The sequence below is a fragment of the Carlito syrichta genome, unplaced genomic scaffold, assembly GCF_000164805.1.
Source record: "Carlito syrichta isolate Samal-C Ts95f unplaced genomic scaffold, Tarsius_syrichta-2.0.1 Scaffold298254, whole genome shotgun sequence".
In the NCBI taxonomy this organism is placed as follows: domain Eukaryota; kingdom Metazoa; phylum Chordata; class Mammalia; order Primates; family Tarsiidae; genus Carlito; species Carlito syrichta.
Genome location: NW_007242350.1, coordinates 21,802 through 37,145, shown reverse-complemented (window position 1 = coordinate 37,145; position 15,344 = coordinate 21,802). Strand labels below are relative to the sequence as shown.

At 38.5% G+C, this 15,344-nt stretch overlaps 1 protein-coding gene and 1 pseudogene across 2 annotated transcripts in view; one reads left to right on the top strand and one right to left on the bottom strand.

The window, feature by feature from the left end:
* Positions 1–15,344, top strand: part of POLR3G (RNA polymerase III subunit G) — a 32,479-nt gene that overhangs the window by 3,136 nt on the left and 13,999 nt on the right. The window contains exons 2-3 of one of the 2 annotated variants that reach the window (XM_008054698.2): positions 7,887–8,036; positions 11,002–11,131. In XM_008054698.2, coding sequence (XP_008052889.1) covers positions 7,920–8,036; positions 11,002–11,131 — 247 coding nt within the window. In that variant the 5' untranslated portion in view covers positions 7,887–7,919. Of the gene's footprint in view, positions 1–7,868; positions 8,037–11,001; positions 11,132–15,344 lie in introns of those variants that run through there. The other variant, XM_021710723.1, reaches the window with a different exon arrangement.
* Positions 8,046–8,634, bottom strand: LOC103256941 (annotated as a pseudogene).

The window sequence follows — 15,344 nt, the reverse complement described above, 5'->3', positions numbered from 1 at the left end:
CTCCAGTCTGGGCGACAGTGAGACTCCGACTGGAAAAAAAAAAAAAGGGGTCTTCAGCTAGCCTAGACATGGGCTTCAGGCTGCGTTGTGTAGATGAAAGGACAATAGAAAGATTTCCTGAGGTCTTCACCCAATCCTGCCTTTGTTAGGAACTAACTTTGTGTCCTTGGTAATCAGGTGACCTCGTAGGGCCTTCCTTTCCTCTTCTGTAAAATGGGGGGTGTCATCTGCAGTGGTTCCTAATTTACTGTCGTCTCCTGGGATGATTTTTAAAAATCTTGATGCCTTGGCCGGGCGCAGTGGCTCAAGCCTGTAAATCCCAGCACTTTGGGCGGCCGAGGCGAGAGAATTGCCTGAGCCCAGGGGTTCAAGACCAGCCTGGGCAACTTAGTGAGACTTGGTCTCTACAATAAATAAATTAGCTGGGTGTGGTAGAGCGCACCTGTAGTTCCGGCTACTTAGAAGGCTGATACGGAAGGATCGCCTGAGCCCAGTGGGAGGATGCTGGGGTGGCCGTGAGTGAACCACTGTACTCCAGCCTGGGCAACAAAGTTAGACTCCAACTCAAAAAAAAAAAAAAAATCCTGATGTCTTAATGTTACCTCTAGAGATTCTGATTTGATTGTTCTGGGTGAAGCCTGGGCTTGCTTTTTTAAAGGTCTCTTGATGGTTCCAACATGCAGCCAGGTCCCAAGTTTTAAGTACAGGAAGTAAGAGAGAGAGAGAGAGAAACAGAGAAACAGACAGAGAGAGAGAGAGAACATTTTAATAGTAGGCTGACTGATTGGTACTTCTGTGGGTAGATTTGCTCATCAAATCACAGTGCATAAATAAGTAAACGAATAAGGAAACAACGTTAATTGTGGAGCTGCTGCTGTAGAGAAGCATTATGCTAGAAGTGGGGATATAACATTTTTACTGTTTAAAATTTTTTTTAGAGATGGGGTCTTACTCTGTTGCCCAGCCTAAAGTACAGTGGTGCAATCACAGCTCACTGCAGCCTTGAACTCTGGGGCTCAAGTGGTTCTCCCATCTCAGTCTCCCAAGTATCTGGGACTACAGGTTTGTGCCACTATACCTGGCTAATTTTTGAAAAAAAAGTCTTTGTAGAGATAGGGGCTTACTATGTTGCCCAGACTGATTTCGAACTCCTGGACTCAAGCAATCCTCCTTCCTTGGCCTCCCAAAGTGCTGGGATTACAGGCATGAGGCACCATGCCTGGCCATTAAAATCTCTACTGTTAATACAATCAAAGAAATCAACAAACGAAAAACATAAGTGAAACTCCTCTCCTTTGGAAAAGGCCCATACTCTATTTCTTGCAGAATTGAAGAGTGTAGCAAAAGGTATCCCCTCAACAACAGTACAAATTCATTAATTTTAACAGGAGGATCTTTCCGAGAGCAAAGGGAGTTGAAATGAAATGACTGTTGTGAATGCTGAGGGCCTTAAACTGATCTTAAGGTGAAAAGGGATGGAGCCAGGCATAGGGTAAGAGGGAGTAGGTTGCCGTGGAGAGACTGGTAGTCAAGACATGATTATAGACTAGAAAGGAGGAGGATAGGTTAGAACCATCTCAAAAGGGCTCTGAATAACTAGATAGAGAGTTTGGATCTAATTCACTGGCTAAGAGGAAAGATGAGAAGAGTTGAATAATCAAAGCTATGCACTAGGGTGAATGATGTGAAAGAATCAATTAAACAGGAAGAACAAGGAACACCTCAGAGTTTGCAGTTACTCCGAAGTAAGGTGGAAAGGGGCTGAGCTGGCTTATGGTAGACAAGTTGCCAAGAAAGGGACATTTGGATGGAAGAATGAGATGATGGATCTGTTCAGTGCTCTCTGGCTGCTAGCACACAGTTCCTAGAATGCTCAGGATTGGTTGAGTGGACAACTCAATGAAATTGGGCTGTATGAAGTCAAGAAAGATTTGGATAATGAGGAAATGCAAAAAGCAGTAAAAAATCCTTCATTCTAGAAGTTTGGCAGAGTCGGAAAAAAACAAGGTATGGTTGAATCAACTTACAGGATTTTGAAGAGTGATGCACATACAGGCCGTTTCCTCCATGATACAGTGAGCAGAGTCCAGGGATGCCCTCTTTGTCTCTGCAGTAGTCAGGAAAAGATAATGAGTTTACCAGCCCCTCTTACAGGGAGCTGACTCGTGATGATCAAACTTCAAGAGATGGGATTTGTAGGCTAGAATACCATGCCATTTTTAAGGGTGTCTCAAAAAGTAGGATTGGTTTTTCTGTCAAGGGCAGTATATTCACTAAGTATAGCAATGCATAACCCGAAGATTGTTTGATAACAACAGAAATTGAGAGTCAGCAGAGTGTGATATTTCTCAAGGGATATTCCATCAAGCAATGCTAGCTGACGTGTTCTTTATTTAGAGTGAGTTTTCCAAACTTTTTCAGGACCCATCTCCACTTTTCTGGTGTAGTAAGTTTGAAGGCTTGCAGAAAACATGTTTAACAAGTTTTTCAGTTAATTCTGGTAATCAGGCACATCTGTTCAACTTTACCTAGCATTGTTCATTATCTTTAATTAATGCCAAATCCTTAATTGAATTGCAACCCAGTGGTCTTGACTATGCCTACTGGGCTTCTGCAGTTGTTTCTCAGAGTGAAAGTGTGAGCCCTTCTGCTCAGCAGTTTTTATACTGGAGTGAGGACTAAGTACTGACCTTTTTTTCTCTTGTCCAAATTTCTAACTAAGGGATCTGCGGAGTCACCCCCCACAAACTATAAAACCTCATCAGATGGGATTTTTCTAATTAGCCTTATATAATGTGACTTACTTTGCAACCTGACTGGAATATCCTGATAGATAAAAACACATAACAAAATATTTTATTCTCAAATATGTTTCTTTGACATATTTTGAAATGGCCCTGCAAAGCCCTTATTTGTGGGGAAAAAATTTGCATCGTATCTTCATTAACATAGCCAGATCTTTCCCCTTCTAGACCTTTCCAGATCCAGGAGGGATTAACTGAAAGTCTGAAGAGACATTTGCCATCTGTTCTCTCTAAGGGCTAACACCTATGACTCTTCATCTACATAGTGAGAACCTTGGTCTCCACCTTAACTTAACCCCATTGCTTTCTGCTGATTTCTATTCTTTAGACAGTAGCTTAACTCTATCAACCATATGTCAACTAGGATCCCTAAAGCCCAACTATGACTTGTAATGTTCCCTAGCACCACTGCCCCCCTTTTTGAGATGTCCTGGCTTTTCAGGCTGAACCAATATATACCTCTCTTGTGTTAATTTACAATTTACCTGCAGTTCTTGTCTCCCTGGAATGTATAAAACCAAAGTGTAATAATCTGGGCACATGTTCTCAAGACCTCTTGGGACTGTACCCCAGGCTGTTGTCACTCATATCGGCTAAGCATAAACCTTAAACATATTTTGGCAGAATTTGGATTTTTCCATCATTGGAGAGATCTGCTTTCTCTAGGCTCAGCATGTGCCTTAGTGACTCAGCAATTGAAACAAGACCATTTGGATATTTTCCCTCTTTTTTAGTGTGGACAGATGGAATGAGCTTGGCTATTAAAATAAGTACCATTCCTGTATGAACTTTGTTGTTAAGGTAGCCAGATAGTGGATGAGGGAAGTTGATTGCTGGTAGAATTCCAATAAAAACAGAAAGAATGATAAAATTTGTATACCACCATTTTGCAGTCCATAATGCAATAATGAATGTGACCATAATCATCCGTGACTGGTGAAGTCATTAGAAGAAAACTGATGGACACTTTGTACTTAATACAATAGACCTACGGCACCTGAATGCACTGACCAACCTGGGCACTGCCAGGAGGGAGACTTCATGTGCATCTTGATGTGATGCAGTCAGAAAAAAAAATCAAAGTAAAACTCTAGTCTACAGTTAACGGGGGAATATATTAAACCACATCTCAAGTATAAAGTCAGTTGGATCCAGAATGTGGGAAGTTGTACAGCTTTGCTACTCTCCAAGTGTGGTCTGCAAACCGGCAGCATTGATGGTTCCTAAGATCTTGATAGAAATGCAGATTCTCTGGCTCCACCTGTGGCCCACTGAATCAGAATCTGCATTTTAACAAGATTTTTAGGTCATTCACTTCTACCTTAAAGTTTGAGAAACACTGTACACAGGACAATGACCTAGTTTATTCGATAAATAAACAGTCTGGGAAAAAAGGAAAGGGAATAATTACAGTTTAAAAGAGATTTAAAAGACATGTCCATCAAATGTTATGTATGTATTTTTTGCATTTTGACTTGAACAAACTCTAAAAACATTTATGTGATAACTGAAGACGTTTGCATACTGATTGGGTATGAGATGATAGTAAAGAACTATTGTTAACATTTTAGATGAGATGTTACTTGATTTTTTTTTTAAGTCTGTAACTCTTAGAGAAGATATATACTGAAGTTTAAAATAATCTGAGTCATGGGAGTAGAATAGTATAGGTGAAATAAGACTAGTCGTATATTGATAATTGTGAAAGCTGAGTAGTAGATACATAGGGGTTTATCATACTATTCTCTCTACTTATATATTTATGTGTAAGTATAGTAAAAGTAAGTACAAGTTGAAAAAGTCATAGAGTAGTTTCAAATGGCAGCATTAAGGATAACCAGTCAACTATTCATGTTCAAGTGGTTGTGAAGGAAAACTTTCAAATATGGAGGCATGGAAGGAGGAATTTATAAAATGTATAATGTAAAATACTATCTGAAAATGTTCTCAGCATCATAGCCATTATATACAATCAAATACCATCCTACTTGAGTAATTCACAGAAATGAGGAAACAATGTTTCCTTACAAAAGATATTGAATATATGATTTGATTCTGTGTGTGTAACTGGAGCCTTACATGTAGAAGGACATTAAAATTGGCAGTCATTAGACCTCTAAAACTGTAGTGCCGTGGTACTACTGTTCTCTGTAAATGAATTAAAACTTGGACTCTCACATCCTGAGTGCTACTTAGATTTATAGCAGTTATAGTGATATCTCATCTTGAAGGCAATTTTTAAAAGAAATCACTAAGGATAATTTGTATGATTTCAAACTTCAAAGATAGGACCTATGAAGTCCCTAATTCTGCATGTGCATTTTAACCCAACAACTACATAGTAGTTAAGACTTCTATCAGAAGAGTTCTCCCAATGCTCTTAACACTGCTTTGTTTTAGAATCAACTGAAAAGCTCTCAAAAAGACTCTTACCTGATCCTTACTCCAAGAGACCTTGGCTTGATTGGTTCAGTTCAGTGGTTCACAAACTTTAGCATGAAGTTTATATAGCATTACCTGGAAACCTATTCATGCTAAATTTAGCATGAATTTCATATAGCATTACCTGGAAACCTTTTAAAAACACAATTGCTGGGCATACTTCCAGAGTTTCTTTTTTCTTTGGGTATGTGGTGGGGCCCAACAATTTGCATTGCCACCAAGTTCTACGTGGGTAGCACTGCTGCAGATAGCACCCTGTGAGAACTGCAGCTCTAGTTTTTAAGCTACCCAAGTGATTCTGATGGCAGCTAGGGTTGAAAACTGCTTGCTTGGTAGTGTTGTCCTTATGATGAAATGAACAGGGGTTGTCCAGGCTTTTGGACCCAAGTACTGCCATATGCAAATTATAAGGAGTTAAAAAGATAGACAGAAGTAGCCCCTTATCGGTCGTAGGTATTCCTTCACCATTAACATGGCAAAATTGAGGAGTAAGGTGAATTATCTTTTTACCCTGGCAAGAAACCCTGGTGAAGAATCCAGCAACTGAGTAAAGTGTTGTGGTTTGTGAAGTCTTGAAGCTAAGTGACTAGATTCATAAATGAGACTGAGCTGAGGGCATGAAACCAAAGCTACTCCGAATTTCCTCCAGTTCTTTGGAGGATGGAGATTACTCTTTTGGGAGCACAAGGTTAAATGGTGCTCAGTATTGTCAACAAGAAAAGGGGTGTCAAGAATGTGTATTCATCACCAGGTAGGGTGCAGTGTGACACTCCATGAGTTCTTTGACCCACCACAGAAAGAAATTTTAAAGCAGATCCAGTATAGTTTTAAGATAAAATTTATTAGAGAGAAAGAGAAGAGCATGCTCAATGGGCATGGGCATCTCAAGAGAAAGAATGTACTTTTAATTTTGACAAGAAGCTTGATATTAATTTACAATGATTATTATGCTAGCCATGAACTAAAGGGTGGACTGCAGGCATCTGACGCCGAGTTTCGTTTACCATCTCTCCACCTTTGATGAGTTGAGGGGGTGGGCTTTTCCTGAATGGGCATTTGTCTTTAACAGGAAACTTGATAGACATTTACGGCAATTATTATGCTAACCATGGGCTAAAAGGTAGGCTGATTTCCATTTCTCCACCTTCATTGGGCTTTCCTGAATGTGCATTTGCTTTTGACAAGAGCTTGATATACTTTTACACTTATTATTATGCTTACCATGAACCATAAGGGTGGGCTGCACTGTCAAGTCCACATTCCAGCCTGCAGAGTGGTCAGATCTGGTGCCAATAAGAAAAAGTGTCTGAACACTTACCCTATTTTAAAACTACCTGCAATAAGCTTGTTTATGTCTAACCTATATTGAATAAATTGCCTCAGCTACAGCTGAATGCAGAGTCCTATGGAGGAGCCCTATTTCTACATTGCCAGCTTAGAAGTTCATTGTAGGACTTGGATATGTGATATCACTACTGTCCCCCAAATTGAAGAGAGTACAGGTTTATCTTACTTTTAATTTTACAATTTCAGCTGTTTTTCTCTAAACTTTTTTCTTCTTGGATAGATCTTTGGAGTCTTATTGATCCTGTGTCCTTTTCTAAAAGGAGAACATTGAACTAGATCTCAAGGATTCTAATATACATTCGAGGATAAATAAACCATGTAACTTTTTAAAAAAATTTCTTTATTAAAGATGTGGGGTACAATTCAGGGTTAGATATCCAAACATTCACCATGCAGGCACCTTTGTTGATTAGGTGTGCTTCTCCCTTCCCTGGCAGTTTCCCACTACTGCCAATCTCTTTCTTATAATATTAAAATCATATAATATTAAAATCATATAATATTGTAAAGTATATATGACTAATGATCGTTGATGTGAAAAAGCAAGATGTCCTCTTCTCATCAGCCCAGGCTTTTCATGTCCCTACTTTTTTTTTTTTTTACATAAATTATATTTGAGATCCTGTTGCCAGACCACAGAGAGGTAGAGGGAATTGCAGGGACTGGCATGCAATGGTCAGGGCAGTATCTCAAAGGAGACCGAGGGTCTGCCCTCCCCCACGGACCTGGGGAAGTGAGTTGAGGCCATCATCATCTCACCTGCCCAACATGGCAGGTGTGGGGCTTCAGCAATCAGCTGTCATGTGTTTATTTCTTGACATGTTTTGTTTTTCAAAAGTATTTTGGTTTTTTTGGGGGGGGAGGTTTTTTATTTTGGGTTTTTTTTTTTTTTTTTCAGTTGGAGTCTCACTCAGTCGCCCAGACTGAAGTGCAGTGGCCGCTCCCGGCCACCGCAGCCTCGACCTGCTGAGCTCTGGCAATCCTTCTGCCTCAGCCTTCCAAGTAGCTGGAACTACAGGCGCGCGCTACCACGCCCGGCTAGTTTTTGATTTATCATAGAGATGAGGGCTCGCCAAGTTGCCCAGGCGGGTCTCGAACCTGCGGACTCAGGCAATCCACTCACCTCAGCCTCCCAAAGGCGCAGGATTATAGGCTGAGCCACCGAGCCCGACTTTTCAAAAGAATTTTAAACCAGCCATGCTAATTGAGGGGTGAAGTTTTATATTTTGTCTTAAAATGTTGGGGTTTTTTAATATGATGCAATAAATCTTAGTCATTAATCATATCTTTCAGAATTTGTCAGCTCATCTGGTATAAGAAGACCTGATGGCTGGGAATAAAGGAAGAGGGCGTGCTGCTTATACCTTTAATATTGAGGCCGTTGGATTCAGCAAAGGTGAAAAGTTACCTGATGTAGTGTTGAAGCCACCCCCAATATTTCCTGTAAGTACATCAACAGCCAAATTCCTACTGTGTGTGTGTGTGTGTGTGTGTTTTGTTTTGTTTTTTTACATGAAAGACATTTATTGTTATTACTATACCACATAAATGGATTTACCAGGCTACATTCTCTCAACGGCAAGTGGGCACCTTCTCTCTGACTCCCGAGATACTCAGGATCGTCTTCCTCTGGAGGGTCCAGTTTGTTACGACATCTGTGATACTGTCCCTGCGGATACTAGCAGTGCTTGGCGGTAAAGAACATCTTGCTCATCTGCTCTATTATGGGTTCCTGCTCAAGGTGTCTGCCTTTCTCCTCTAACCTGGCTTACAGCACTTGATCGTGTGTCTTCATTGTTATGCACAGGATCAGGTCCAGGGATAGGTTTTGTGTGTTCATATGGAATGTCATGGAAGGGTGGTGGCACACTGTCGTCCTGCCATCAGATGTCAGCACAAGCTCGGCTTTGCAATTATAATCATTTGGTAGAAAAGTGTACGTAGATTTATGACAAGCACAAAATAAAACTCCGTTTAGGGTTGGAAATAGCTTCAAGAGAGGCTTCTTTGCCATCACCCACTTTCCTGCTGCCCTGGCCATGGTGGACCAAGACACTTATCAGCATCTAAAGCGAAGCTGCTCTTATGTTCTGCGTCAAGGCACACCGGTGTCCATCCCTCAACAGCGCCTCACCACGAGCCCTCCATCTTGCTTCCCCACAGTGTGTTTTTTTCACAGAAAATTAAATCATAATTTTCAGAGAAAATTAAAATTTTATATAGGACTTGAATATGTAATATCATCATGATATTCTCAAGAAAAGAGATTAAGAGAGTGTGTTTTACTTACCTTTAATTTAAATATTTCCACTATCCTTCCCTGAACCTTTTCTAATTTTCAAACTGCTTTCTTAAGATACAGAAAATAAAATTGAATACACCTTTCCTTGGATATACTCAGTATGTGAACCAAAAATAATTACTTTTCTACTCTATATCTTTTATCACTGTTATTGATGTATTCCTTTTTTTTAAATCAATATATTGATGTATTCCAATGTCAAAATACTATTTTAAAAAGTCAGGTTAGGTTTCATGACAGTTCTCAGTTTCTATTCTACCTTGTTTCCACTTAATGATTTCCTTCTCATCTGATCCTTAGGGATTTGGTCTTTTTTCCCACTGAATGTTTTTTGCTTGTTTTCCTATTTTACCAAAATCATTTTTAATTTTGTTACTGTTTCTCAAAATATAAGCATTTCTTCTATATTTAGTGTTGTTTTTCAATGTAGTAAGTATGCAGCCAGTTTCATTTGCGTAATGGATAATGTTTTCACTTTGTGTTTAATTTAAAAAGTAAGCTTATATTTCCAGATGTGGATGCACTATGATATAAAAAATGAAAAATCAGAAATAAACAGATACTCTTCCCTATAGAATCGTTTCCCTATTTCAAGAGGGAAAATCTTGTGTTGAAGAATTGATGTCAATAGAGGGCCCAGGACAAGTGTCTCTGGGGATCTGGACATCTCACATAGGGAGTCTTTGCTTCTCTTCTGGATATTTTGCCCTTTTGATATTCAGTACAGCCTAAAAACAAAGACAGATGTCTCAGGTATCAGCGTCATGTCATTTCACAGTGAATTTTGAAAGAAGCTCTCTTCCATGTGTGAGGAGATTAATTCTCCACCATGGAGACTGTTAGTGCATAATGTTTTCTTATACTTGGAATAAAATTAAAATCCCTCACTATTGGCTAAAAGGCTCTGCCTGATCTGTCCTGTCTGATGTCACTGACCCTGTTCCTACCACTGTCCTTATTCCCCAGATGCTCTGGCCTCCATGTTCCCTTGTGGCCTCTGTGTTCCCTCATTCCCTCAGGCGTCAGCTCCTGCTAATTCCCTCCTGGAACCATCTGTTCCCCTGTCTTTGCATGGATGGCTTCCTGATTTTATTTGGATCTCTGCTCAGATGTGACTTGTGCAAGAGACCGTGCATGCTCCCCCTGTGACTTGGGCACCTCCAACCTCCATGTATCTTGTCAGTCACTCTCCCTCTACACACTCATTTTTTTCATGTTACTTATCACTACCTGAAATTGTATATCACCTAATTTGTTTACTTACTTGTTGTGTGTTTCTCCCCCAGAATGTAAGTTCCATGTGGACAGGGTCTTTGATTGGTTCATCATGGTATCTCCTATCATCTAACCATATCTGGCTCATAGTAGATACTCAGTAAATAGTTGTAGTTTGAATGAATACATCCTGAGTCAAATTTTGGAAACGTACCCTATCTTTATTCTCCGAAACTGGAAATATCTTTACTTTATAACTTGGAGACCCACTTTTTAAAGAATATATGTGTGTAAATATATACACACAAATATGTGTGTTTGTATAATTCTTGAAATGTGTAGCTTCAGATTCTAGCTTTGCCATTTACTCATATGGGCTTACAAATTATTCCCTTCTCAACTTCTTGATCATAAAAGAAGAAATATTGGTAGTGATTTTAAGTGAGATAATGGATGTTGAATATTAAGTACATCCTGGTGAGGCTAACCACTTGCTAAGTGATAGCTACTGCTATTCTTTTTTAATCCTACTGCTCCTCCCCAAATCACCACCAGTATTGGAGGTTAATAGGAAGCCAAAATAGTTGCTTTCATTTGGGTACCTTGTAAAATATGGAATCACACTGGTCAACAGACTATATGGCAATGTGATTATAGATGTTGCTTTTAGGGCCACTAAGAAAATTATGCATCCTCTTACTTCTAAAATAAGAACCAAGTAGGAAATAGGCCAAAAGATTATAGAAGCTCAACATCATTTAAGTTGATTGCAAAACTTAATGCCTGCAAAGCATAGTATCTCAATAAAACTGACGTTTTCTAGAATATAGGTGAAAGGGATATTAAAATGTTTAACTTATTTTTAATACCTTTGCCTCTAAATTTAAACAGGATACAGATTATAAGCCAGTGCCACTGAAGACAGGGGAAGAGGAAGATTATATGCTGGCCTTGAAACAGGAGTTGAGAGAAACAATGAAAAGAATGCCTTATTTTATGGAAACACCCGAAGAAAAGCAAGGTATGTATTGGACTCTCTGATTATGTGTTTTAATGTATACAGATGAGACAAGTTTAAGCAAAAGATATGTGATCATTTAATGCTGATTGATTTGATTTGATCAAAAATATCAAGTATCTTGAAAAACCATATTTATGTTGATTTAACAGAAAAAAACACTTATGTTTTTTGATATTTTATATTTTAAAATACCTTTCACAATAGAAGTACCATATGTTCAGTGAAAATTATGAAAAATAGAAAAATTTTTTAAAAGTAAAAATTACCCATGTTTATGTCTAGAGAACTATTAATATTTTATTATATATTCCAAATCTTGTCTTCTGAGTATATATTCTTTAAATTTGATTCATATTACTTTGCATCTTCCCTTTTTTATTCAGTAGCATATCATTAGCATTTTCACATATTCTTATTATTCTTGGAAAATAGGAGTTTTAATGACCATGTGATATTCCATTGTGTGGATATGATGTTATTTATTGTAATGAATTCTCTGCTATTAAATTTAAAGGATTTTGCTCATATACAGAATGCTGTGATTACCGTCATTATACATAAATCTTCATGTGTGTCTCTGATTATTTAATAATTAGGCTAAACTTTTTACAGCCATTCTTGGTTTACTATTTATGTATTTGATATGGTATATGAAATGTATATTCATTGGTGATGCTTAGGGCAGAAGAGCAGTTACACTTGGAGAAGGCTTGACAGTCTCAGACTGGAAGTGGGAAATGGTTTTAGGGGAAGGGAAACCATTCTTGAGTAGCTATTTACCACAGTAGAACTATATTGATTTTTCAGTTTCTGCCCTTGATAGTTGAAATTAGAGAGGTTGATTTCATCTTTGAGTTCTCAAAACAATATCATTAAAACATGAGAAATTCATATAGTATCCTCTCATTCCATTAGTATTAAAAATGCATTCCATTTTTCCTCTCTAAAATACTTAGAATTGACTAGGGGTTTAAAAAGGAAACCCTCCTTAGTGATCATACTTGTGCTTATAATTATCAGAGGCATTTTAGACAAGTTCATTTAATTTCCAAAACATAGCTGCTTGAAGTTATATAATGGTAAGAGATATTTTGCCTCAAAAATACTAAATTTTTTTACTCCCATGATCATGTCACATGCTTTCATCTATTTGAGTTCAGAAAATGAAATTAAAGCTCTCATTTTAATGATTTGAAAAAAGTAAGACTAAATGAAATAATCAATATTCATTCTTACTAAACAAAATAATATGCAGGGTATACTTTCATCCTTCTAAGATTGGTCTTTTCTCTGGATGATAGGACAGAGTTACCTAACTGAATGTGAGTGTTATTAAAGCACATGTTTAATTTAAAAGTGTATCAAATCATTAAAGCGTTTATGTGCATCCTTTAGATAGAGACAACAGGTCATAGTTTTGCTGTTGGTTTGTGGAAGCAGTTGGCTTGTACTTGGACTAAGATTGCACTTTGTCTTTGATTAACTATGCAATAAAGTACTTAAAAATATAAGAGATCTTTTGCTTTAATTTTTTCAGGAGAAAACTCTTTTGTAGAATTTTCCAAATTGATACAAGTAAATTCCCCTAGAGATTTTCATATTTAAATTTGTTTTGTGATGCAGTGTGTCTCAAAAAAACAATGTTGAAAATAAGGGTTTGTTTTTTTTAACCCTTTTCCTGCTTAACATGAGGATAATTTCCCACAGTGCTTACAGTGTTTACCCCAAGATTAAAAAAGAGAGTTACCAGATAAAAAGAGAGAGAGGTAAATAGAAAATAGTAATTCTCTTCTTTTTTTAGTAATTCTCATTAGGATTAGAGGCAAATTCTGTTTAGAAACAACTCCAAGAACAGTTTTTATACTTTATTTTCACATTGAAAACCAGTCATATTTGCTTCAGCCTCAAAGAGTGTGGGTATGTAAAATTAAATGAACATGATAGTGAGCTTCACTTTTTATTTCCAAACTGATAAAGGTAACCCTCATATATGCATTTCTATGTGTGTATATAGGTTTTCATAATGTGTATATATGTTTATACACATACACATATATGTACACAATATTTGCATAATATCCATGCTATTGATACAGATTTTTATCTGGTCAGCCCAGTGTCAGCTCAATGGACTGGCAAGCCAAGCCCAATGGCAAGCCAGCCCCCAGAAATGTCTCAACTTTGGAATCTTGTCTTCTGCAGCTCTCCCAGTTCAGCCAGTTCTGTGTGCTAGCAAGCCAGCCTTCAGGGTGCAGGGCTCTTCAGTTTCAATGATCTTCTGCAGATCTTCAGGTCTGAATTTCTTGTCTTGTGCCCAGGAGGAATGAGGGACAGCTGGAAGGCAGGAAAGCAGGATTTATTGAGAAGACAGAAAAGCTCCCAGAGCAGGAGGGGACCCGAAGGGGTTGCCAATTTGAGGGAAACCTGGTGCTTATATAGCCCTAAGACTGAGCCAATTGACTAGCACTAGCCATGAGCCGATTGATTGGCACTAGCTGTGCTGATTGGTCAGTATTAAGAACCATTGGCTGGGAGGGTAAGGGCCTAATAATAAGCTGATTGGTTGACACTTAATGGTGAGCTGATTGGTTGTTTTTCAATCCCTGCAATGAGTGTTTTCTTGCTCTAGCCTTCAGGGCTTGTAGGGAGCTTGTTTACCAACCCTAGTGTGTCAGAACAAGAGGCCTGCCAGAATTTCAAGTTCACTACTTTGTTAATGGGGGACCCGCCCTGTCTGTCTGCCTAGCTTTTCTCTAGCTATCTCTTCTCTCATTATGAAAGACAAAGAATTGGCCAGACTGAGCAGAAGTATTCAAGGACCAGAGGATACCAGATTCCAGATAGAGGTGTCATGCAACTGTACCCCTCCAGCCTTCTTTCATCACTTTGTGCTGTAGGAAAGAGAGGCTTATGGACTATTGGAAGGAACTAAGTCACTGGAGATGAGGACAAACAGGGTGGGAGATCTCAGGCCTTCCTGAGAGTTGGCTGGTGGCTCAGGACATTGCGATCTTTAACAATGAATGGGGGACATGGAAGAAACATATTGCACGTTGTAATGTCTTCAAATTTTGTTTATAATGTTTTCAGGTAGAATTGTAGAAATGATGAGGATCTTCTTTGCAATGAAACTTACTTTTATAATGAAGGAAAAACACCAATGAATCTTACTTTAATGAATTTTAGCCACAAGGAAATATAGAGACCATCTGGTCCAGAGGTTCTGAGCCCAAATTCTGGTACCCCGGGGTCCTCAGAGGTAGAAACATGACAGTGGCAATGGTTCCATTAACCATTTTCAGAACTTCAAAACTTAACAGAGGCCAGAGAAGGTGGATTGTTTGAGCCCAGGAGTAGGTGGATTGCTTGAGCCCAGGAGTTCGAGACTATCCTGGGCAGCTTAGAGAGACCATGTCACTACAAAAAGTTAGCTTGGCATGGTAGCACTCACCTGTAGTCCCAGCTACTCAGGAGGTTGAGGCTGCTATGAGCCATGGTTGTGCCACTGCACTCTGTCCTGGGTGACAGAGTGAGACCCTGACCTAAAAAAAAAAAAAAACTTAATGGAAATTATGAATCTATCTACAATATGACCACAAAGTCTGGTATTGAATAAATGGAGTTTGGCATATTAATTATTTTCAAAATCATTAAATCTTTTTATCATCCTGGTGAGAAATCTTATGCCCATACATAGATAGCCACTTATTCTCCCCTTTTATCAGGCCATGGCACCATCAATCTGTTTCCTGCTCTAGAGATTTATATGTTTTGGACATATCACATCTTGTTTCTCCATCCTCACTTGATGGACATTTGGGTCAGTTTCCCTTTGGGGCTATATGAATAATGCTGTTATGAACCTTCATGTGCATGTTTTGTGTGGACATATGTTTTCGTTTGTACTGGGTATTTACTTAGGATCATATGGTAATTCTATATTTAACATTTGGAGGAATCGCTAAACTGTTTAAAGTGACTGTACCATTTTACATTCCCATCAGCAATGTATGAGGGTTATGATTTCTCCACATCCTTCCCAATCCTTGTTTGTGTCTTTTTTATGTTAGCCCTCCAAGTGGGTGTCAACCGAAATCTCACTGAAGTATTGATTTGAATTTCCCTAATGATTAGTGATGTTGAACATCTTCTTTTACTTTTTGTCCCTTTGTATATCTTTTTTGGAGAAATGTCTATTCAAATCCTTTACCCC